The sequence below is a fragment of the Pristiophorus japonicus genome, chromosome 15, assembly GCF_044704955.1.
Source record: "Pristiophorus japonicus isolate sPriJap1 chromosome 15, sPriJap1.hap1, whole genome shotgun sequence".
In the NCBI taxonomy this organism is placed as follows: domain Eukaryota; kingdom Metazoa; phylum Chordata; class Chondrichthyes; family Pristiophoridae; genus Pristiophorus; species Pristiophorus japonicus.
The window spans coordinates 50,217,992-50,243,498 of NC_091991.1; the positions used below are offsets into that span (position 1 = coordinate 50,217,992).

The window sequence follows — 25,507 nt, forward strand, 5'->3', positions numbered from 1 at the left end:
CACACACTTCTCAAAATGCATTCTGCAAAGATTTCCAGTAGCTTTTTGCAAAAAAAAACCCCTGAAAAAATGCATCCTCAGAATTTACTGCTAAAAATCCAAGCTGAAGTAAAAAGTTATGATAGTGCCAGAAATATTGAACAATTCTGCTGTGCAAAATCTAATTCGTGTTTTTATATTTAGTTTTCATTTTACTGACTAAAATGAAGATCAAAACATTGAACACTAACATGAGCTGAAGGGACTTAAATAAGTTGTGTTTTTCCTGAAAACCAAATTCTAAAATGTTGCAGTAATAAGAGGTTCACGCTGTGGAAAATATAATAGAACAGCTGGGTTGTTGCATGCTGTAAATGTAATCAGGAGGCGGACAAATTAATACCAGAGGGCAAAGCTTAAACCGTATGCCTAATTATAATTTCTCTACAGCCCAGATCACATGCCAACAGAATAGATATTTTATGGGAGATATAAAGACCATACAAAAGAAAAATACTGCAGATGCTGGAATCTGGTCAGGCAGCATCTGTGGAGAGGAAGCAGAGTTAATATGTTTCGGGTTCTGATGAAGGCTCATCGACCCAAAAAGTTAACTCTGCTTCCTCTCCACAGATGCTGCCTGACCCGCCGAAACTTCCAGCATTTTCTGTTTATTAAAAACCATACAATTTCCTGTCTTACAGAACTGGAACTATTGTATCCTGTGTTGTCTGGCACAGCAGTTATTGGTATATGTAAAACAATGAGGTTTTACAACAGCATTTTTGAGGAAAGTCCTTGATTGTATTGCATCATCATGATAATCAGTAACAAAAAATGCTTACTGTATGACAATCATAATATAGGCTTTTACATTTTTAAATTTACAGATGCATGTTGGTGTAGCATTAAGCTAGCTGAAGTAATAGTTACGGGTCGACTCCTCTGCTTTCTCTAAATGAGGACTTCTCAATGTCAACTATAGTACCACGGGAGATGGTGCCTATTTCTTATATTAAATATTTTATATTTACATCAAACATTGCACCACAATGTCAGGCATATGGCTAGCTAAGTTTAGTAAGTTTTTAAAAAGATTGGATATATTTGTATAGATTATAAAAAAACAATAGGGATTGGAAGGCTTAGCTTCCTCTAGGTTATTGGGTTATTCTATAAACATTACAAAGCAGTGAATAACCTGGTTTGTACCACTGATGTAACTATATAGATCACTGAATACGGTTTAAAATCTACAGCACAGAAACAAGCCTTTTGGACCAACTGGTCTATGCCGATATTTATACTCCACACGAGTCTCTTACCACTCTTAATTACCTCTTCCCACCCTGTACCGTATCCCTCCACTATATTGAATCCGTTCTCTTTTAATAATATTGTGCTCCTATTGCTAGATTAACCTTTTATCTCCATCTTATTGGCTCTCCAAATATAATAATTTTCAGTCAGTAAAGTATTATTCCCTGGAACAGTTGCTCGTGTGAAAGCCAAGTAACAATTTATTTTCTGCCAATATTGAGTTTCAAACTGTTAAAGCAACATAGCAATTTTATGAAAGGTTATGAAAAATTTACAGCTATCAGTGCTGTCCCTGGCCAAAATCTCAACTTTATTCCCCATTTATTAGGATTTTCAAGGCAGCAGACCAAATCTTCTGGAGAGGGATGAAATCAAATCAATATAAATACATGGGGAGATTTTACAGTACTTTCTGCACTGGCCATGGCTTGCTTTGAAATAAAATTGTTCCAATATATTCAATGCTAAGCTGTTGAACATGAAATTTAACACGTGTGGAACTTGTATGTGTACAGGAGTTATTTCCAAAGAATCATAGAAATCTAAAGCACAAAAGGCTGCCATTCAACCTAGCAAGTTTGTACAGGCTTTTTGCTAGAACAATCTAAAGCTAATCCCACTACCCTAATCTTGCACCATTTTCCTCTGCTTCCGATATTTTGCCGATTTTCAGTTAAAAAATGCAATGGTCTCAACCTCAATCACTCCCTCTAGTAAAACATTTCATTGCTCCAACAACCCCCAATGTAAAGAACTTTCCCTATATCTCTCCTCACTTTGTGACTATTTAAAATTGATAATCCTTTGTCAGTGACTCCCCAACCTTTAACTTTTAAAAACCTCTATTAAATCCCCTTTTTGTTTAGCTCCAATGGAAATTGTCTTAGGAACTCAAGTTTTCCCACATAATTGCAGTTTTCCATCCCTGACATTGTTCTTGTGAACGTTGTACATTCATGTCCAGTCAGTTTTAATGAATCTGTAAATATCATTTGTCAATAGGCATGAAGTAGTTAAAGATAGTAATACAGGTGCAACATCCTGAATCCAGAACACTGAAAACCAGAATTGTCCGAAATCTAGACATTTTGCGCATCCAAGCTGGAGTTGCCTGGAATCCAGAATTATTGTCTGAAAACCAGACATTTTAGAGGCGGCCAAGATGGTGACATCAGGTAGCAAGGGAAGAAGAAACCAGGGGGGTGCGGGAATCAGTGCGGAGCTGATGATCATCAAGGTACGAAATCCGGTAAAACACAAAATCCGCCACGGATTCAGTCGAGGATTCCGGATTTCAGACTATTGATTTTCTTGTCTGAAATCTGGAAAAACTGAAAACCCGGCACGGACTCCATCCCAAGGATTCCGGACATTGTACCTGTACACATTAGGGTCCAGGCATTTAAAAATTGTTTTAGCTTCACATTCTGGCCGTTTATGCCAATTGAATTATTGGAAGCTGTTACAGCTTTTAACAATGTCTTGTATTCAAATAAAAAGCTGTTTGATTACTGTTAAATTTAGCTATACCCCTTTTGTAACAGCAGTCAATGACACCAGTAGCCCACTGACTTGCCTTCAGGTTTTCCCTTATGGATGGCACTTGATGCACCAATACCAAGAAAAATGCTTCTAAATTTACACACATCTTCAGTCATCAATATGCAGAATACAGTGACAACCCTTCTATTACAAACTTATTAATTTAATACTACAACAAACAATTCTGCTTCCCAGACCCTATAAAATCTATTATGTTCAGTAGATAATCCCAAAACTGGATGAACCCATGAGATACAGTACTTTATCAGCTCCTCCAGAAATTTAGCTCTGGCTCAATAGCATTTATTTCTGCTCCTTTCTTTGGTGTCTTCGTGGAAAAAATAAACACAGATTTCAGTCTCACTTTTATTATAAAAATCAATTTTTTCATTTGTTACAACTTAACTTGATAGTAACGGAAAGGGCTTTGTACAAGGTGCTTTTTTTCTCTTTTTTTTGAAACAGCTTAAACAGGTAAAGCACTTATTTTACATTTTGAGGATGCTATTAGGCAAATGGATAGAACTGACCAAATGTTGGTCATTAATATAAACACATCCTTGCAAAGCATGTTGGTACCAGGAGGTTGCTCATGGTACACAACAAGACTGTCAGCCCCAAGTGACAGCAGGAGGAAAAACAAAACAAAAAAAATGTAGAGGTTTACAGTTAATGCATTCAGCAGCACCAGATCCTTCACTTCCAAACAAGGTTGTTTGCTTTAGACACACACCATCTTATGGTGTTTTTTTGTAACAGAATTTGGCACACAGAGTTCTACTATCACTCAGAAGTATACCTGGACAAATATACCAGGAGTTCCTGGCACCATGTATACAGCAGCAGACAGTTTAAAAATCCTCATGTACAAAATGTCCTATGCATGCTTTGATCCAAGTATTTTGTGGAAAACATTGTTAACTAAATTAAATAATTGAATACTGGAAACAACATCTTTAAGGGCTGCAACAGGATTTCAATCCACTGGACTCGTCAATGATAAGGACCATTAAAAGTATTCAGTCTTTGCTACAAAATGTACCTTTTTTTTTATACAATGCAGTATATAAAGCTGATTTCTGTATTTTGCACAGTACCTTAACTGATGGTGGAAAAATTACATTTAAAACAGGGAAAAAATAAACTCATCTGGCCATCTATTAAAAAAAAATCTGAGATTGTCATTACACTTATACTAATGTTTTATAGAAAAATAAAATGAGGCATAAAGTGTAATAATAAAACTATACATGAACATACTGCAAGGATATATGGACAGGCTTTACAGAAAATCTAATACAAGGTTATTTTATAGCTTATAAATAGGTTATCTACACAATATGTGGTATAAAAATACACTCAGAACATTTGTGGGCACTGAAGTTAAAAGCTTATTGAGTAAGAATTTAAAAGGTATCAGGGCATGGTTTCTACCCTTGGTCAAATACTTTAAAAAAAAGTCACAGGTACTATTCCACCACTTGTCCCCACATTGCTTTAGAATAATGATGGTTTTCACTACAAAGAAGCTAAATCAAGGTGATTTCCCTCCCACCCTACACTGCCTCTATGCAGCAAGGGTGTGGTGTAGCTTCAGAGCACATGGCACAACTCAGCTTTTATAGCTGCAGAGTGGCTGATATTGGCTTCGCTGTGAAATTGTATACAATATTGGCGCTGGTGTGACAAGAATCTCAGTACGTGACTCTACATGCACTCTCCTTCAACTGAGCATTGCTGAAACAGCTTTGTACAAAAATGCAAGAAAAAAATCCTCATGCCAGCTCTCCATGAGTGTCTCTTTTCAATTCTGTAACAGTGTTGTGCAGCTGTCTTCCTCTTGGTGGAAACTGAAGACTGTTTGTTAGCATTTCTGTTTTCGCTGTAGAACGCACTGTGATTCTCTTTGGGCACTGGAGCTGCATTCCATCCAGTATCCTGTGCCCTGTTAATGTGTGTGCTAGTTTTCTTTTATCGTTTCTTCTTAGGTACAGTTGCTTCCCTGGGTTAAGGCATTTTTGTTTGCATGTGAAAAAAGATTTTTTTTGTTTGTACAAATTTTACAAATTTTTTATGGCACAACCAGCAGGTGCTGTTAGAAAATATATAAATATCCTCTCTACTGTACAAATTGTTTGCAACTCATTTCCCTTCCCATCCCATCTAATTTATTTTCACTGTACAAATCACATCTCCCCTCTTTAGTATTTCTTTTATGCAGTCTCTTCATATTAACAATTATTTACAGTAGGCAAAGATGGTGGCTGGTGCTCAGGAGGAGTCTGTACATGGGGAGGGAGGAGGTGGATAAAGATGGTGCGAGTAACTCCTTTCTGTGTAAGGAGATGGTGGGCAGCTTTCATAGTTCTCCTCCGCAGACAGGTATTGGCTCCGTGGAGTTGGAGGCGGAGGGAAAGGTTCAGAGTCGTAGTTCAAATCGCTATAACATTTTGTTGTAGCAATTCTCCTCCCGGGGGTGTAGTCACTGTCACAGACATCAGTACTGCAAGGCGTAGTGGGTGGAGCAAAATTCCGATAAGCATATGGTCTGTAGCTGCAGACAGGAAAAGTACAAGATATCAATATCAACTTGCTGGTAGAGTAATGATGATTTCAATTTACTGGTTAAAATAATTTAGATATATTACAAAAAAATGGATGATCGCATATTATAATATACAAACTAAAGTTTTTTTTAAAAAGGGTGGAAAAAATTGGAAGGATAAACACTCCTTACATTTCTCTTTAAGCATGAATGTCAAACCCTAAATTAAACCAGATGCAACTATGGTAACAAAACAATTAGCAGCTTAGAAAATCAGCTGTCTCTGAATGAAACAGTACTTATATTATAATAAACTAGTTTATCTTCACACTATACTCACTATATTTAGAGAAGCCATTTTAGTTCCAAATAAAAAGGAAGCAAATTGTATCGGCACAAAAATACCCAGATTACAATTTAACCTCACAAAAGGTAAGGTAATGAAGTTTGACTTTTTAGTGTAATCTATTCAATGTAGAAAACTGCTCTTAGTATATTACACAAGAGTCTTTTTATTACTGTCAGATGAGTCAGCAAAGTAAATAACCAAAATTCCAACACATTTGATCAAAAGATAGTCAGGTATCATTCAAAGTTCCCAGAAATTTTACACTGAAGGTGCAGAGTAACTACAGGAAACAATTACATCCAAAGAGGAAAAAAAATCCTTTTATCTGGTTTCTGTTAGCAGTTTGCAAAGTAATATAGTATGATATTGTGGTTAAGTGCATTCAGTAAAATCTCCATCTCGTGTGGTCTCCATTTACCTGTATGATCTATGAGTAGAAGGGCTGTTTGATGAGTAACCAAATTCCATGGTATAATGTGAACGTTCGGTAGCTGGTGAAGGTGGAGGATTCAATATCTAGGGAGAGAGAAAAGGAAACTGTAAGTCCAGATAAGCGGTTTAAAAAGCTATATTCACAGTGGGTAAATGGCCCATGTGTTGTGGTACTGAGCTACGCAAATTTTCCAGCTCAATCTGTGCTGCATTGGCTTATCTCAGCTAAGAAAGTGATGGAAACAAAGCAACTGTCTCAGTCCTCCCAAGCTTGGGACTTGGGGAGAGCAGAGAAGACAAAACAAAAATTCAGCCACCCAGGGTGCTTGCCCCTGACCACTATATCCATTTTGCTACAGAATGCATGTGTGTAGATGCAAAGTGAGAACAGGAACAGATCAGCTATGATGCACTCCTCGTCAGACAGTCTGCCAATACTCGCTGTACATGCTACACATGAAACATCGCCACTTGTACAAGGCTCTGGAGTGTTGTTGGCATCTGTTCCCAGAAAATCTACACTGCAGCCCTCAGGAGTCAGGGGAATTTTAACGAAAACAATACAAATTTCTCCTTCACATAACTTGGGAGTACAGATGCAGATTCAGGAAGCAGAAATATGGAGCGAATGAAGATAAAGGAATGTTGAAGGTTGAAGATTGTTTTTTAAATACAAAGAAAGACATTTGCTTTTGTTAAATTCAGACTATTCTTTAAAAGAAAAACAAAGCAAAGTTGAAAACTAAGCTGTCGACTTACAGGAGGAAAGTAAGTGCCTTTTGTACTCGAGGAGCTGCTGGATGAGGCCCCTGTAACATGAGCTCTGTCATACGGAGGCCCACTGCTTCCACCCATAATGCTCAGGGAACTCATCACAGACTTGCCACGGGACATACCTACAATTAAAGAAAACACAACCCAACAATTACATTAAATCATATACAATCTGTCAAATATATTTATACAATTCATAATTTTATTTAAAACTGCAGATACATTCAATAAGATCTTGTGTCTCCTTCCCTCCTTCAATAAGTATTATTTATTTTACCCTTTTTATTCTTTTTCAGAATCCCAGCCTCGCCCCATTAGTTAATTTTGAAGCAGATACTAGCTGGTCTACGTGTTATCTGGGGTGAATCATCCACAGTATTGCCCTAGTTCCCCATTCACCACAAGGCCACGATCAGAAACTGTATGCATGGGGAATTTGGGGTGGTCATTGGTGTCCTGCAAACTGTGGCAAGTTTTAAAAAAAATGTACCTTCTCCATCACTATGCAGCCCTGTATTACTTTATGCTAAAATTATATTGCCATTGCTGGTATGATACCGATACCGATACCTCCCCCAGCCTTACAACCCGAAGAGATCTCTGTGCTCCTCCAATTCTGGCATCTTGTGCATCCCCGATTTCCTTCGTTCTATCACTGATGGATATGCTTCAGCTGCCTAGGCCCTAAAGTTTGGAATTCCCTCCCAAAACCTCTCCATCTCCCTCTCTTCCTTTAAGTCGCTCTTTAAATCCTACCTCTTTGACCAAGCTTTTATGGTCACATGTCCTAATATCTCCTTATGTGGGTCAGTGTTAAAATGTGTCTGATAACACTCCTGTGAAGTGACTTGGGACGTTTTACTATATCAGAGGCACTTTTATATAAAGGGAAGTTGTTATTGCTATAGTACAAGAATGGGAAATCAGTTACACTGCCCGCTCACACCCCTAGGAGGAGGATGATGAGAGAGCTTCACGTGTATGCTCAAAGGTGTGCACGGAGAACTGGTTGACTGTAGTTGCATTTTTTTTTAAAAACTGGTTGAAACTAGCGAACTGTTCGATAATGGCATTTAAGTTTACAAAAAGATGAGCTGTTTATTTATTTCCCACAGATACTGCTTGGCGATTCTCACTTGTCAGTAGGGGCTGTAATCAGTTGTGCTCCAGCAGACTTCTGGCACCTACAAGATGAAAACCCTGGTATGCTCGCGAGATGTGACCATGCAGAGACACTGCTGGCAGACTATTCAATCATGGAGACAGTGCAACCACATCTGATCCTGTCCCACGCACAAGAGGCCATTGGTTGGAGCGGGATGTGTAGCTAGGATTTTGTAGTGGCCCTGGTGATAAAGGCAGCACGTAATACAGCCATACAAAGAAGCACCAGGTTCAAGAGTTGCTGTAGGGTTGCTACAGTTGATCTCAACACCACTGGGCTAGGGAAAGGAAAATCCCAGCCCTATATCCCACTCCAAGCAGTGGCCTCTTGTGCGTGGGACAAGATCAGATGTGGCGACACTGTCTCCATGATTGAATAGTCTGCCAACAGTCTCTGTCCAAGGTCACACCACAAGAGTGTGGCACCAGAGGATGTTCTGTGGAACCATATACCTGGAGCAGTCAATGAGAGAAAGAGGGATAATAGGCAAATAAAGGCTAACCTTAGTATGGCACTAGTGTAAGAAAGTGTGGCAACAGTAAAATGCACAAAATGCTATCAAAATTTATTGCTGCTGTAGTTATCAAGCTAACCTTGTTTTTCTTATACAGGTATATAACACAGGTTAAACTGATGTAAAGTAGGAATTAAAACAAGAACAAAAAACTGTTTTAAAATGCAGTCTCTGCAAAGGAAACAAAATGCTGCAACAGTTAAAGAGAGAAAAGCCTGATTAATAACTACATAATTATAGCTTCCCAGTGTGATCCCACAGTAAGGCCTCAAGTTTCAGCATTTAATCATAATAAAGTATCCCTACCTTGCAGCGATCCTGGGAGGGAGTTAGTATGTGGTACATAACCCAGAGGCACCGAAGCAGATCCATGCACAACAAAATCATTTGTCATAGTTTCTCCATCGCCTTTCATCCGTGGGCACAGAACACGTTGGCAGATAAAGTACATAGCTCCAATCACAAAGACAGAGAGGATCACACCAATAATTGAACCAATGGTGTTTGTAGGTTGAGGGGTAGGCTCCTCTGTGGGATCTGTAATAAATTAACAAACAAGCATATTATGAAGGGATGATATGCTTGGTCAGTAGACCAAGGAGCTAAATTAGTTACATCTGGTTGTCATTAAATGAGTATATAATTACAGCCTGTGTGCATTGGTTCTTACCATAAGTATGTTCAGGAAAAGAAAAGATATATTTCAATACATTTATTTAAATAGATAGTGCTGGGTTTAGTTTCAAAAAGGAGAAGCAAACAGAAAATAATTAAAAGCAAATCTCTCAAGAGGAACTGAAATTCACTGGGCTCCACATTTCACTAACTTAGCAAAGCAGAAACAAAGTGAAAAGTAGTTCAAGAAAAAAAGATCACTAAGTTTCTGTGGTAATTTGTTTAAAATATTCAGCTAGATGATAATCTCATAGGGACCGTAAGAAAAACCTACAAGGGAGAAACTCAGTCTGCAATTTCAAAAATTCTATTTCTAATGTGCAAATGTAAAATTTTAAAAATACCATCAGTTACACAAATGGCTGTTCATGCTCCCTCCCCTCCCCACATACACACACTGTAAATCTCTCTCCTGCTGTCAAATTTAAACTGCCACTTTTTGTTGTGGCCAAACTACCACTGTTTAAGTCAAATTTTCTTCGCTTCTCCCATTTCAATCCCATCTTTTTTATTTTCAAATGGTTCTCCCTCATATCCGACAGCAACTTTATTTTGAAAGCTTCAAATCTTCTAAATACATTGGTTTAGCAATGGTGTCTCACAACTGCAAAGGGAACTGGTTAGTCAACAACTTTCAGGAAACAAATCTTGTACTCAAGAGTACTCTGCAATATTCACAGTATTTGTTTAATCTGTGGGTTCCTATTATCTGCCTTGATGAGAGAACCAAACTAGTACCTGTATAATATTGTCAAATTGGATTCTGATTGCCCGATACATTCTCCCAATGCTGTCAAACAAGAACATAGTACCAGAAACATGGCCCTGAATCTATTGAGAATCTGCAACAAACCCCCACCCAAATAAATAGAGCAATTTTTTTCTTGCTGTATTGCACAACCTTGTCTGAAATTGGAGGAGAGAATCATTATTTGCTGACTAAAGTAAACAACGCAAATGTATCCAAGCAGAATCCTGTTATACAAATATATTATTTGGTACAAGCTTACAGCAGGCAACTTCATCCGAATTGTCAGTGCAATCACTGTTACGATCACATCTTTTATGTTTGGCAACGCACTGGCCATTGGCACATCGAAACTGGTCCATGGGGCATAGAACTGAGGAGAAACAGAAGGAGAGATTTTACTTTGCCGAGAGGTCAGGTATAATGGAGAGGTTCAGAACACATCTCAAATATGTAGCAATTTAAAAGAGTAAAATATTTTGCAACTTTTCCCCGATATGTTCGAGTTACCACCACAACATTCAACTAAACGATGGTTTGGCAAGAAATAAAAAGGTTAGATTCCCTGCTCACCCCTTCAACCGCCCCAGGTGCCAGAGGTTAGCCAAGAGTGGAATATATTGATCCAGCTCTCATAAGGCCACGAGATTGGAAAATTCATGGACCTTGAAACTCAATGGCACCGCGCTAAATGGGCACCTAAGCTTCCAACATGGCGAGAAGGAAGTGCAAGCTCTTTACGAGCCAGAAGCGCACCACTCGCCATATTAGTATAGGCAAAAAAATAGTGTTTGACCCATCGCATATGCAAATAAGGGAACAAATGCCTGTTTGAGGGCCCCTTGGTGAAAGTGGATTGTCCTGAATAGTGTCGGGTCAGCTGCTTTCAGGAAAACTAAATCTAAATGCAGCCTAACTAGCGGTCCTTAAAGCAACTGCTGCAGGCCACCACCAGAAAAGTAAGCGTTTAAAATATACTGTGGTGCAGGGAGGACCAGAAGTTCTTCCCTCTTGATTGCCCTCCCCCATTCCAGTTTCCCGACTGCCCCTCTGCCAGCCTCCCCTCCCTTTCACTGAAATGCTCCTCACCCCCTTAAGATCTTTCTGGGGGTCGCTGTCATGCCCCGAAATTCCACAGGTCTTCACCGGCAAGCTGTCTGGGAAAGCCCAGTAGGTATCTGGAGCTTGCTGGTCTGTTGTTAATGAGGCCCGAGGCCCATTACTGGGTGGTTCTTGGACCCAACTGTTCCAGCGGAGGGATCGTTTCCCTGTGCTGAGCACAAGCCGGCACAATCAAATTTCTAGGTTATGGCTTTGCAATTCTGGAGTGCAAACCAAATCCTGCCACATGATGGCGCAGCTCACTAGCAAACTAACATACCTTTCATTACATCTTTATCTTTCATTCCCCTTAGGAGTTCCACCACCAACTCCACCCCTCTGAATACCACAAGACAATTTCCCAACACAGATATAGGAGGAGACTCATTTCCAGGGTCCTGAAAATAGCACTCAACAGCAGCCTTCAATGATTCACCCTCCCTCTGCATGTCCTTTTCCTCAACACTGTACATGGCAAATTAAAAGTACCTTAACCTCTCTCTATCACATAAGAACATAAGAAATAGGAGCAGGCCCCTTGAGCCTGTTTCGCCATTTAATATGGCTGATCTGATCATGGACTCAGTTCAACTTCCCTGCCCGATCTCCATAACCCTTTATTCCCTTATCGCTCAAAAATCTGTCTATCTCCGCCTTAAATATATTCAATGACCCAGTCTCCACAGCTGTCTGGTGCAGAGAATTCCACAGATTTACAACACTCTGAAGAAATTCCTCCTTATCTCAGTTTTAAATGAGCAGCCCCTTATTCTGAGATTAGTTTTAGTTTCCGCTATGAGTGGAAATATCCTCTTTGCATCCACCTTGTTGAGCCCCCTCATTATCTTACATGTTTCGATAAGATCACCTCTCATTCTTCTGAACTCCAATGAGTATAGGCCTAAACTACTCAACCTATCTTCATAAGTCAACCCTCTCATCTCTGGAATCAACCTAATAAGAACATAAGAATTAGGAACAGGAGTAGGCCATCCAGCCCCTCGAGCCTGCTCCGCCATTCAACAAGATCATGGCTGATCTGGTCGTGGACTCAGCTCCACTTACCCGGCCTCTCCCCGTAACCCTTAATTCCCTTATTGGTTAAAAATCTATCTATCTTTGACTTGAAAACATTCAATGAGCTAGCCTCAACTGCTTCCTTGGGCAGAGAATTCCACAGATTCACAACCCTCTGGGAGAAGAAATTCTTTCTCAACTCGGTTTTAAATTGGCTCCTCCGTATTTTGAGGCTGTGCCCCCCTAGTTCTAGTCTCCCCCACCAATGGAAACAACCTCTCTGCCTCTATCTTGTCTATCCCTTTCATGATTTTAAAGATTTTAAGATCACCCCTCATCCTTCTGAACTCCAACGAGTAAAGACCCAGTCTACTCAATCTATCATCATAAGCTAACCCCCCTCATTTCTGGAATCAGCCTAGTGAAACGTCTCTGTACCCCTTCCAAAGCCAGTATATCCTTCCTTTAAGTAAGGTGACCAAAACTGCACGCAGTACTCCAGGTGCGGCCTTACCAATACCTTATACAGTTGCAGCAAGACCTCCCTGCTTTTGTACTCCATCCCTCTCGCAATGAAGGCCAACATTCCATTCGCCTTCCTGATTACCTGCTGCGCCTGCAAACTAACCTTTTGGGATTCATGCACAAGGACCCCCAGGTCCCTCTGCACCACAGCATGTTGTAATTTCTCCCCATTAAAATAATATTCCCTTTTACTGTTTTTTTCCCCCCAAGCTGGATGACCTCACACTTTCCGACATTGTATTCCATCTGCCAAACCTTAGCCCATTCGCTTAACCTATCCAAATCTACTTGCAGCCTCTCAGTCCTCTACACAACCCGCTTTCCCACTAATCTTTGTGTCATCTGCAAATTATGTTGCACTACACTCTGTCCCCTCTTCTAGGTCATCTATGTATATTGTAAACAGTTGTGGTCCCAGCACTGATCCCTGTGGCACACCACTAACCACTGATTTCCAACCGGAAAAGGACCCATTTGTCCCGACTCTCTGCTTTCTGTTCACCAGCCAATTCTCTATCCATGCTAATACATTTCCTCTGACTCCGAGTACCCTTATCTTCTGCAGTAACCTTTTGTGTGGCACCTTATCGAATGCCTTTTGGAAATCTAAATACACCACATCCATCGGTACACCTCTATCCACCATGCTCGTTACATCCTCAAAGAATTCCAGTAAGTTAGTTAAACATGATTTCCCCTTCATGAATCCATGCTGCGTCTGCTTGATTGCACTATTCCTATCTAGATGTCCCGCTATTTCTTCCTTAATGATAGTTTCAAGCATTTTCCCCACGACAGATGTTAAACTAACCGGCCTATAGTTACCTGCCTGTTGCCTGCCCCCTTTTTTAAACAGAGGCGTTACATTAGCTGCTTTCCAATCCGCTGGTACCTCCCCAGAGTCCTGAGAATTTTGGTAGATTATAACGAATGTATCTGCTATAACTTCCGCCATCTCTTTTAATACCCTGGGATGCATTTCATCAGGACCAGGGGACTTGTCTACCTTGAGTCCCATTAGCCTGTCCAGCACTACCCCCCTAGTGATAGTGATTGTCTCAAGATCCTCCCTTCCCACATTCCTGTGGCCTGCAAATTTTGGCATGGTTTTTGTGTCTTCCACTGTGAAGACGGAAGCAAAATAATTGTTTAAGGTCTCAGCCATTTCCACATTTCCCATTATTAAATCCCCCTTTTCATCTTCTAAGGGACCAATATTTACTTCAGTCACTCTTTTCCGTTTTATATATCTGTAAAAGCTTTTACTATCTGTTTTTATGTTTTGCGCAAGTTTCTATCTTCTTCCCTTTCTTTATTGCTTTTTTTAGTCATTCTTTCCTGTTGCTTAAAATTTTCCCAATCCTCTAGTTTCCCACTAACCTTGGCCACCTTATACGCATTGGTCTTTGATTTGATACTTTCCTTTATTTCCTTGGTTATCCACGGCTGGTTATCCCTTCTCTTGCCGCCCTTTTTTTTCACTGGAATATATTTTTGTTGCGCACTATGAAAGAGCTCCTTAAAAGTCCTCCACTGTTCCTCAATTGTGCCACCGTTTAGTCCTTGTTTCCAGTCTACTTTAGTCAACTCTGCCCTCATCCCACTGTAGTCCCCTTTGTTTAAGCATAGTACGCTCGTTTCTGACACAAATTCCTCATCCTCAATCTGTATTACAGATTCAACCATATTGTGATTACTCATTCCGAGAGGATCTTTTACTAGGAGATCGTTTATTTTTCCTGTCTCATTACACAGGACCAGATCTAAGATGGCTTGCTCCCTTGTAGGTTCTGTTACATACTGTTCTAAGAAACAATCCCGTATGCATTCTATGAATTCCTCCTCCAGGCTACCCCGTGCGATTTGATTTGACGAATCTTCTCTGAACAACCTCCAATGCAAGTGTATCCTTCCTTAAATACAGAGTCCAAAACTGTACCCAGTACTGCAGGTGTGGCCTCACCAATATCCTGTATAGTAGCAGGACTTCTCTGCTTTTAGCACCCATTCGGACACCAGTCTGTCTTTAGGTTCTTTTTAATCAGTTTAAAGATTTTTTTAAAAGCTTCCCAAATGGTTATGGCAATGAATAGCTGAACACTGTGAGCCAGAAAGGACCCAAGTCGATCCCTGGTCTGTACTGATTGCAGTCAGGTTACCACTAATGGCCTCAGCACCACTGGGCAAGGAAGAGAGGGTAATCAGCAAGGGTTCCCTTTCCTAACTGTTAATCAGTGACCCCTGCTCAAAATTGTGTGCGATGTTGGGTGTGAACAGGATCAGGAACAGCCTATGGACCATAGGGACACCGCTCTCCATGGAACTATACACCTGCCAATGTCAGTCCTTCAGCAGGCTAAAAATATTTTTGATTATAAAAGAAAAACACTCAATACCTTCACATTTCTGTTCATCAGACTGGTCTTGGCAGTTAGTCTCTCCATTGCATCTGACGGCAGCATCAATGCACTGCCCACTGGCACACTGGAACTGACTGTCTGAGCACACTGGACAGTTCTGCTCATCACTCTGATCTTCACACTCAGGAATTCCATCACAGTGCCAAGCCAAGGGGATACAGTCAATCTCGCCCGTGGCACAAGTGAAGTGATCTGGTGCACAGGTTGGTGGCTCTGGAAAAACACACAGAATTGATGGTTACCATTATAGGTCGGAAAAGAAAATCAAGCGACTCAAGTATAAATCCATTTTTTTTTTAATATAGTAAATGGGTTGGGAATGCTGAGAACAAAATTGTTATTCCATATCTACATCATTTATTTGTTTGTAACCAGAATGAGGAACAGGTTTAGTATTTTAAGTATCTGCCAACAAAACTGTTTAAATTCAATATAAATTTAAAAAAAAAGAAACATTTCTTGGTACTCAAATATTTTGTCTTTGGAGTTTTGGTTTGCCAAATAAAGAGTAAACATTGATAAAAGGGTAGCACTAAAATTGAGAATAAACAGTTTTTCTCTTACCTCCGCAAGACAGCTCATCTTGAAGAAGCACGAGGTGGACAGGACATGAGCAGCGTGTAGTGCCATCTCCCCTTACAATACAGATATGAGAGCAACCGCCATTATCTTGAGCACAAGGATGTTCCGCTGCAACAGCACAAAGCAGTAGGTATAGGTGTAACTTTCATCAATACAGCAAAAATGAATGAACTGGGAACAAATTTAGCAAGGGGAGCACCAAGTAATCTCAACCAAGTTTAAAAGCGACATATGAAAAAAGTTTCAATATGGAAACATTAATTTAGACATCAAATGTATTTACAATTTTTAAGAATCTATTCCCCACTTTTAACAAGAATTTTTATGTAATCTAACAAGGCACGAACCAAGGTCGTGAATTATATATTTATGCATATAGAAAATAATGGATTCTTTGGAAGTGATTTCAGCCTTGAATTATTTCATGTTCCCAATACTTTATTTAATAATCTAAACCAGAGTTGATGGGCTTATTTTGTTGTGCACCAGTGACGTGGATAGGCATGGGCTGCCATTTTTCTCTGCATAGTGGATGCGTGATGACATTCAGAAAGATTAAAGATTGCGTTGTTACTGCTATAAGTCTATGGACTAATTATCCACAGTTAGACACCAGGAAGTAAAATATAATTTAGTTTTAAATTGCATGTTTTACACAATCATAACAAAACTATAGTCTGTATTTTTGTTTGTTCCCAATTTCTCCCTCCCACTTGAACGTTTTCTCCAATAGATTTCTGTTCAGTTTTTAGCACATTGAATAGGTATATTCAGCCTTTATATTACTATCATACCAAATTCCTCCAGGTCAAGTTCTTTCACAGCATGAATGTCGCTCAGCTGGGCTATACGGGCTTGGATCTTAGTGCGACTGTTACCATTCGTCTTCTCAATCCTCTCAATCATCTGCTGCTGTCTGTCAATCCAGTACAAGTGGTCACCAAATATAGTCAAACCTACAGGTTGAAGGATGTTGGCATCTTCCAAAACAATTCGATTTGCACCTAAAAGCAAATTTAAAAGATTTTATGAATCTAATGTAATGTTTTGCGCCATATGCTATTCTGTATAGCAGTATTATTCAATACATCAGCCACTGGCCACATGCGGCTAATTGGGAAATCCAGATGTGACTAATTGCATTAATAAAAAATGAATAATAGACACCTTTGTTGGTCATGTGGTCTTAATAGGCATTATTCGCACAATGTATGCATGTGCAGGTTAACTTTTTTGTGCATTTGTTAGTAACACGGTTCAACAAAAAGCAGAGTGTGCAAGTGTTTTTTGCTCTTTGATGAAGCTTTTGGTTACCTGTCCTAATACCTCATGTGGCTCGGTGTTAAATTTGGTTTGATAAGGCTTCTGCGACGCGCCCTAGGACGTTTTACTACATTAAAGGCTGTATATAAATGCAAGTTTTTTGGTGGTAATTGTGCGTGCTTTGCTTCTTTGGTTACTGAACGATGGTGTATGTTTGTTAATTAAATATACACATGGGAAACCAGTGGATGTAGTGTATTTGGATTTCCAGAAAGCATTTGATAAGGTGCCACATAAAAGATTACTGCATAAGATAAAAGTTCACGGCGTTGGGGTAACATATTAACATGGATAGAGGATTGGCTAACTAACAGAAAACAGAGAGTCGGGATAAATGGGTCATTTTCCAGTTGGCAAACAGTAACTAGTGGGGTGCTGCAGCCTCAACTATTTACAATCTGTATTAATGACTTGAACGAAGGGACCGAGTATAATGTAACCAAGTTTGCTGATGATACAAACATGGGTTAGAAAGCAAATTGTGAGGAGGACACAACAAATCTGCAAAGGGATATACACAGGCTAAGTGAGTGGGAAAAAATTTGGCAGATGAAATATAATGTAGGAAAATGTGAGGTTATCCACTTCGACAGAAAATATAGAAAAGCAAATTATAATTTAAATGGAGAAAAATTGCAAAGTGCTGCAGTACAGAAGGACCTGGGGGTCCTGGTGCATGAAACAAAAAAAGTTAGTATAGAGGTACAGCAATTAATCAGAAAGGCAAATGGAATGTTGGCCTTTATTAGAAACATAGAAAATAGGTGCAGGAGTAGGCCATTCGGCCCTTCTAGCCTGCACCGCCATTCAATGAGTTCATGGCTGAACATGTAACTTCAGTACCCCATTCCTGCTTTCTCGCCATACCCCTTGATCCCCCGAGTAGTAAGCACTTCATCTAACTCCTTTTTGAATATATTTAGTGAATTGGCCTCAACAACTTTCTGTGGTAGAGAATTCCACAGGTTCACCACTCTCTGGGTGAAGAAGTTTCTCCTCATCTCGTCCTAAATGGCTTACCCCTTATCCTTAGATTGTGACCCCTGGTTCTGGACTTCCCCAACATTGGGAACATTCTTCCTGCATCTAACCTGTCTAAACCCATCAGAATTTTAAACGTTTCTATGAGGTCCCCTCTCATTCTTCTGAACTCCAGTGAATACAAGCCCAGTTGATACAGTCTTTCTTGATATGTCAGTCCAGCCATCCCGGGAATCAGTCTGGTGAACCTTCGCTGCACTCCCTCAATAGCAAGAATGTCCTTCCTCAGGTTAGGAGACCAAAACTGTACACAATACTCCAGGTGTGGCCTCACCAAGGCCCTGTACAACTGTAGCAACACCTCCCTGCCCCTGTACTCAAATCCCCTCGCTATGAAGGCCAACATGCCATTTGCTTTCTTAACCGCCTGCTGTACCTGCATGCCAACCTTCAATGATTGATGTACCATGACACCCAGGTCTCGTTGCACCTCCCCTTTTCCTAATCTGTCACCATTCAGATAATAGTCTGTCTCTCTGTTTTTACCACCAAAGTGGATAACCTCACATTTATCCACATTATACTTCATCTGCCATGTATTTGCCCACTCACCTAACCTATCCAAGTCGCTCTGCAGCCTCATAGAATCCTCCTCGCAGCTCACACTGCCACCCAACTTAGTGTCATCCACAAATTTGGAGATACTACATTTAATCCCCTCGTCTAAATCATTAATGTACAGTGTAAACAGCTGGGGCCCCAGCACAGAACCTTGCGGTACCCCACTAGTCACTGCCTGCCATTCTGAAAAGTCCCCATTTACTCCTACTCTTTGCTTCCTGTCTGACAACCAGTTCTCAATCCATGTCAGCACACTACCCCCCAATCCCATGTGCTTTAACTTTGCACATTAATCTCTTGTGTGGGACCTTGTCGAAAGCCTTCTGAAAGTCCAAATATACCACATCAACTGGTTCTCCCTTGTCCACTCTACTGGAAACATCCTCAAAAAATTCCAGAAGATTGGTCAAGCATGATTTCCCTTTCACAAATCCATGCTGATTGCAAGGGGGATAGAGTATAAAAGCAGAGAAGTCCTGCTACAACTGTACAGGGTATTGGTGAGGCCACACCTACAGTACTGCATACAGTTTTGGTCTCCATATTTAAGGACGGATATACTTGCATTGGAGGCTGTTCAGAGAAAGTTCACTAGGTTGATTCCGGAGATGAGGGGGTTGACTTATGAAGATAGGTTGAGTAGTTTGGGCCTATACTCATTGGAGTTCAGAAGAATGAGAGGTGATCTTCTCAAAACATATAAAATAATGAGGGGGCTCGACAAGGTGGATGCAGAGAGGATGTTTCCATTCATAGGGGAAACTAAAACTAGGAGACATTGTCTCAGAATAAGGGGACACCCATTTAAAACTGAGATGAGGAGGAATTTCTTCTCAGAGGGTGGAATTCTCTGCCTCAGAGAGCTGGGAAGGCTGGGTCATTGAATATATTTAAGGCGGATTTTTGAGCGATAAAGGAATAAAGGGTTATGGGGAGCAGGAAGAGAAGTGGAACTGAGTCCATGATCAGATCAGCCATGATCTTATTAAATGGCGAAACAGGCTCGAGGGGCCAAATGGCCTACTCCTGCTCCTATTTCTTATTTTCTGAAGTATATTTGCCTGTATTGTGTGAGAGTGTGTGCAAGGTGTTTTCGACTAAAATTAGTGCATGTAGCAAAAATGGGCTCACCATTAACACACACACCTGTGGCTAGTCAGCAATTTCCATTGAACAACATTACCGTATAGTGTACTTTTACATCATCTTCCTAATGTATAATTCAAAATTAATTCCATGGACCACCAGTGGGTATGTCAGTGTATGCAAGTCACAAGGGAAAGATTTAACAACAACATTCTTTTTTATTTGTTCATGAGCACTCAAGAGAGAGACAGCAGAAATTCTGTAAGCATTAATATATCCACATCATTAGACACTTCAGTTTGGACTGACCAAGGATCAGCTGTGCTTTTCCAGTATCAGATAGGATCTTGTGAAACAGCTGGAAAAATTTACGTTGCAAAACAAAATGGAAACGCTACCCACCAATCCACTAATAATTGTAACCAATGCCAATTTGAAATGTTGCAATGTGCTATGTAGCATAATGCTCAAGTATTCTGCTAAGGAAAAAAAAAAATCGCCTGGCACAAAAGTTATACAACCAGAAGGCTGGGAGTAGATTTCTGCAGACACTCCACAGAACAGAGGAAGGAAAAAGGTAACTTGCAAAAATTGGGAGAGGAGGTGAAAGAAGAAAAGGAAAAGTATAAAATACGTCTCCAATAAACATCCTGCTTATGTGGTTCACTGTGCACTCAAATTGTTCTGTTTATTCAAAAATAGAAAAAGACTCCATGCTTGTAACAATAGTACATCTCATGTATTAAAAACAACATTTTTTTCTTCTTTCTCCCCTTCCCAGAAGTATTTCCAAATATTGTTTCTCTCTCCACCTGATAAGTCACTGCTCTCTATGCGGCGGAGATCGGAGTCAGCCCAGAAGAGTTTGCCAAGCTTGTTGTCGATAGCAAGTGCGACCGGTTTACTTAGCCCACTGAAAAACAGAACTTCACGCTCTGTACCATCCAATGCAGCACGCTCTATTCTTGGTGATCTATCTTGAAGGTTAGTGAAGTACATGTACCTACATGGTTGTTTTTGAGAGGGAAGGAGGGAAAGAAAAGTAATTATTTATCATATTTTCCAAAGTTGTTCCTTGACAACAGCTTCAACAATAATTAAACTGCTAAAAGTCAAATTTTAGTTTTACCCCCTCTCTGGATTTACGATAATTGCCCTTGGCCTGTCTTGTTCTCCTCTCAGGACCACGCCTATTGGTTTACCATCCAGCCGTGTGACGTTTATAACATTAGTCGCCTCACAAGTCCAATAGATGTAACGACTGTAGATATCAATACTCAGGTCATAAGGTTGCATACCCAAGTTTTGGTTGGGGATTGCACTGATCACAATTGTAAAACTCTGCAATAGAAGTAGACAATTAAAACAATGGCAAATCGATCATTACCATAATCTATTGCAGTACCATTTTTTAAATAAAACAATTCGTTTATAAAATTGGTGTGCAAAAAATAAACTGACAATTACTAAATTTTTATTATATTGGAGGAAGTGCTTCAAGAATACCCACATAAAGCTAAGTTAGCTTTAGTCTTTATTTTAGTCTAAATTTTTGCATTTGGTTGCCCATTTTATGAAAAGACCATCTGGATGTTTCAGTGCACTTCTCCTTCCAGCACTGTGTGATCAGCATATACAATGGATTCATAATATATATATATGGGAATGTACTTAGGAGAGTCCAATAACTAACAAAGGACTATTTCAAACAACAGAAGTACTATTATAAACAGGTCCCACTGGAAAACAGTGAATTAATCAACTTGTTTCTTTTTGCTATAGGTTTGAAGGGGGAGGTGGGGGGAGAATCCAAATACCGCTGAGTTAATATATGTGATTCAAGTCAGAAATATCTGAGCTCCCTGTATTAATACAAACCTGGGTTCCATCCTCCTGTGCTCGTCTGATAACATTTTGACGAGAATCGATCCAGTACAGATGTTTATCGACAGGATCATAATCAATGGCCCTGACATTTTTCAGGCTGTGAATGGGAAGAATGATGTCTGGGCTCTGTTGTTCATCAATAACCATCCGATTAATCGCATTCTTTTGACTGAATAGCAGAAATGAAGTTGGAGCTGCAAAGTGATAATATTACATTGTTAGTCTGAACTGGCTAGAGACAAAGTTCAGCAGAGAAAAAAAACCAACCGTTTGAACAAATATAAAAAAATATATGAAGATGTTTCCGTTACATGTTAAAACAAGTTTTTTTTTACAAACTTAATTCTTAAAATCTGGTTTTAAAACTTTGTTTCCAAAAGACAACTCATAAAATGAAAATGCACATGGACACATGAAAATATCCTTCTTTGAGTCACAGTTTTGTTCACTATGCATTAATGCTACAATGTATAACTTATGACTGTAATGAATCTTTCAACCATATGCAAAATATAATCGATTTAATAGATGGAAAAAAAAACCGATCATTTTTAAAACTCAGGTTTCCATCTCTTACTTTTAGCTCCTGCAGACCATGCATATCTCTATCAGTGTTGCTGTGAGCCAGCAGTCTGGTTAAGATGAGAAACAAAGTGCCGTTGCCTTCCTCGCCCCTGTTACTCTAGTGTCCCAGTGCAGAGTGCCACTTTACCACCTTTTGAAAAATGCTTTAAACACATTCCTTATAAACTAAGTCCCAAATTTAAGGTACTATAATAATTCTTACGGCTACAGGTTTTGTTGTCCATGTTCAAGTAGTAGTGAGCAGGGCAGCCACAAACGTAACCAACGGTCGGCATGGCTAAACACAAATGGGAACAATGCCCATTGCTTGAAGCACACTCATTCCAACCACCTTGCCTTGAAGAATGAAATACCAGAATGTCCATAACATAATCTAAGTGGCCTTGAATAATAGTGCGATTTTGGCCACTAGTTTTGTTGGCTCGCTCAATACTACGGCGGCTCCAGTCTGTCCAATAAATATAGTCTTGGTACTGGGTTAAGCCAAATGGATGAGGCAAGTCATCTGCAATGACTTCACGATCCAGACCTACAAGACAACCAATTATCATTGTATTAGGCATGTCATTTTCAAGTCAAACGCTTTACAGTGCCATTGCTTGCATTTCTAAATGTTATCAGTTAAACCAAACCTCAGTAATTGAATACAATTAGAGACATTTAAAAAATAATTTTTCCTTGAAACCCTCAATATTATCAATAAAGTTAATGAATAAAATCAGTACTGAATTCAGGAAAGCCAGTCTGTTGCTTCAAATTTAAAAACAGATACAAACTCACCCAACATATTGGAGGATTCAATCAGACTTGTATCCAAGTCCGTCCAGTAAAGTCTTCGCTCTGCATAGTCAATAGTTAGTCCATTTGCTCGGCCAACGTTTGGCACTAAAGTGATGCGCCCCGTTCCATCCATGGCAGCTCTGTCTATCTTTGGCTTGCCACCCCATTCAGTCCAGTACATGAATCTAATAAAATATACACTCAGTTATAAGCATATTCTGCCAAACAGTTATCTCAGGAAATGTTGCAAGATTTTTATAATACCGTAGGACAAAATAAAACATTTGCATTACAGCATATGTGATGGTACAGATGGCAGAGTGGAGATCCTATGCACTGCTGCATTGTAGAAAGAGATAGCCAGGTGCTTCTGCATAGGGAGGTAGGAAAATGATTTAAGAAGATGTAACAATGGCAATTGAGTCACCTTTGCCCACTTTAATTTTCCTCCCATCGACTATATACAGCAACGCACCGGCAAATGTATAGGAGCAGATCACCATTACAACCTGGGAAAGATACAGAATATGGGAAACCTAACCCAAGGGATATTTAAAAATTCACATCACTTACTGTATGTACCTTACGTGGTAACTTTGTACATAAGCTGCTCGCATCATTGGCGATGTGTGAAAACTATTATATTTACCTGTCAGAGCATGCTACTTAAGAGACCAAATATAAAAAGTAAGAGTTATATAAAGATCATCTATTCACTCATGATAGCCACAGTCCCATTTCTAAATAACACATCGATGCTAAAGTTAATGCTTCACAGATAAAAACTCTTTGGGAAAGGCTGGGCTAAGTAGGTCAGTTTTTTATGAAGTGATTCTAAGGCGTCTTTAGGAAAACTCAATTTTACTTAAAAGCCAGAAGAAGCCCAATATGTACATCTGGTGACTTACCCTTCAGCAGGATCCAGAGCCAAAGCCCTGGGACTGTCCAGGTCCTTCCATACTAGTACTTGTCTGTGCTGCCCATCCAGCCTTGCGACTTCAATTCGATTGGTTCCAGTATCAGCCCAGTACAGATTCTTTCCCAGCCAGTCTACTGCCATACCTTCTGGGTAATCAAGCCCAAACTCTACAACATGCTCCAGAGCACTCCCATTCATGAAAGCCCTGCTAATGGTCTGCAAAATAGAAGAGGTGTACCATATATCTGCTCACACATTTGCAGGATCTGAAAGATAATGACACTGGCTGCTGATCTTTGCTTTTGGTTTCTTGCTACGGTGTGGTCATGACAATCATATCAAGTTTATTTTTCCTTCTCAAATTGACTTTCAACTTAAAAAAATTGTCTATTTATATGTATTAAGGAAATAATAAAATAAAACACGTTGATGCTGTTGAACTTTAGTCTTCCTTAAAAATAATTTAGATTTTCAGTCTGAACTGGTCAGTCAGCTAAGGGTTAAGATATCCTTAAATAAATTGTGTCAACTTTATATCAGCACTACAACCAGTTTCTCACATTCATCTTTCAAACTAGTCACATTGATTACAGTGAAATATATATATTTAAAAGTAATCATACAAACAAGTCACTGAGCCCATGGTCTTTAATCTCACCATTCTACATTATCAAAAATTGTTGCACTATATTCTAAATAAAATGAAACATTTAAACAAAAGGATGTTTTTCTCTTTTCCCCTCCCATTTGAATTATAGACAGACTTATGTAATAACAACGTATTATTTTAAATGCACACAAATATTCAAGTGCATTATCCAGACTCGTGGCGTCCCTTCTCCATGTGGTACAAATACAGGTTATTTTTATACTTAGGCTGCAATTACTATTCTAGCAGCATCCTGCGGGAGCCCATTAGCCCTGGCAGCTCAGAGACACATAGCTAGCAGAGAAGCAGCAGCAGCAGCAAGACTTTTCATACCTTCAGGCTAATATCCGTCCAGTAAATCCGGTTGTCAGTCACATCGAAATCCAGAGCAGAGGCTTCTTTTACCCCAGTGAGTGGAATAGCCACATTGTTATTGTTCGTTTCGAGTGAAATCCTTCTGATGTCTGCTCTCCGAGAGAAAAGGAGGAAAGCTTCTGGTACTATGCAGGTTTTCATGTCTCTGATGAGCTCCAAGCCTATTGGGCAGGCACACCGCACACCCTGAGGCCTGTACAAGCACAGATGACTGCATCCACCATTATCCTCTGCACATGGGTTGGTACCTGAAAATATATTAAACTCAATCTAGTTTGCCTGCAACAGGATATTGATTCAGGTACAACAAAAACGGTTTTCAATAAATATTCAGTAATAACAAGTTCCAATAACAGCATAGTCTCTATTATCTGACACAATTCCCTGTGGTTTTCCTGAATCATTAAACTTTTAATACATATGTGACTGTATTTTGCAGAACTGCCCATGTCTCATCCTGCAAATGCAACACAGTGGAAGCAGTTCTCACAGAAAATCAAACAGAACAAATGTAAAAAAAATTCAAGAAGTGTTTTGAATTAAAATGAATTCTTCTCCAGAAAATAGCCCCTTGAGTTAACCCTACACTCAACATGCTCATCTTGTCCATGAG

The 25,507-nt window shown here is 39.7% G+C and overlaps 1 protein-coding gene across 1 annotated transcript in view; it reads right to left on the reverse strand.

The window, feature by feature from the left end:
• Nucleotides 1-3,201: 3,201 nt before the first annotated feature.
• The window catches only part of lrp6 (low density lipoprotein receptor-related protein 6), a 176,269-nt gene continuing 153,963 nt past the window's right edge, over nucleotides 3,202-25,507 (reverse strand). The window contains exons 9-23 of the mRNA XM_070900416.1: nucleotides 24,853-25,142; nucleotides 23,860-24,086; nucleotides 22,952-23,136; nucleotides 22,374-22,700; nucleotides 21,578-21,780; nucleotides 20,829-21,040; nucleotides 20,512-20,702; nucleotides 16,483-16,692; nucleotides 15,671-15,796; nucleotides 15,083-15,319; nucleotides 10,306-10,416; nucleotides 8,927-9,157; nucleotides 6,927-7,063; nucleotides 6,154-6,251; nucleotides 3,202-5,395 (exon numbers count right to left, since the gene is read on the reverse strand). Of these exons, the coding sequence (XP_070756517.1) occupies nucleotides 5,113-5,395; nucleotides 6,154-6,251; nucleotides 6,927-7,063; nucleotides 8,927-9,157; nucleotides 10,306-10,416; nucleotides 15,083-15,319; nucleotides 15,671-15,796; nucleotides 16,483-16,692; nucleotides 20,512-20,702; nucleotides 20,829-21,040; nucleotides 21,578-21,780; nucleotides 22,374-22,700; nucleotides 22,952-23,136; nucleotides 23,860-24,086; nucleotides 24,853-25,142 (3,068 nt within the window). The 3' untranslated portion in view covers nucleotides 3,202-5,112. The remainder of the gene's footprint in view (nucleotides 5,396-6,153; nucleotides 6,252-6,926; nucleotides 7,064-8,926; nucleotides 9,158-10,305; nucleotides 10,417-15,082; nucleotides 15,320-15,670; nucleotides 15,797-16,482; nucleotides 16,693-20,511; nucleotides 20,703-20,828; nucleotides 21,041-21,577; nucleotides 21,781-22,373; nucleotides 22,701-22,951; nucleotides 23,137-23,859; nucleotides 24,087-24,852; nucleotides 25,143-25,507) is intronic.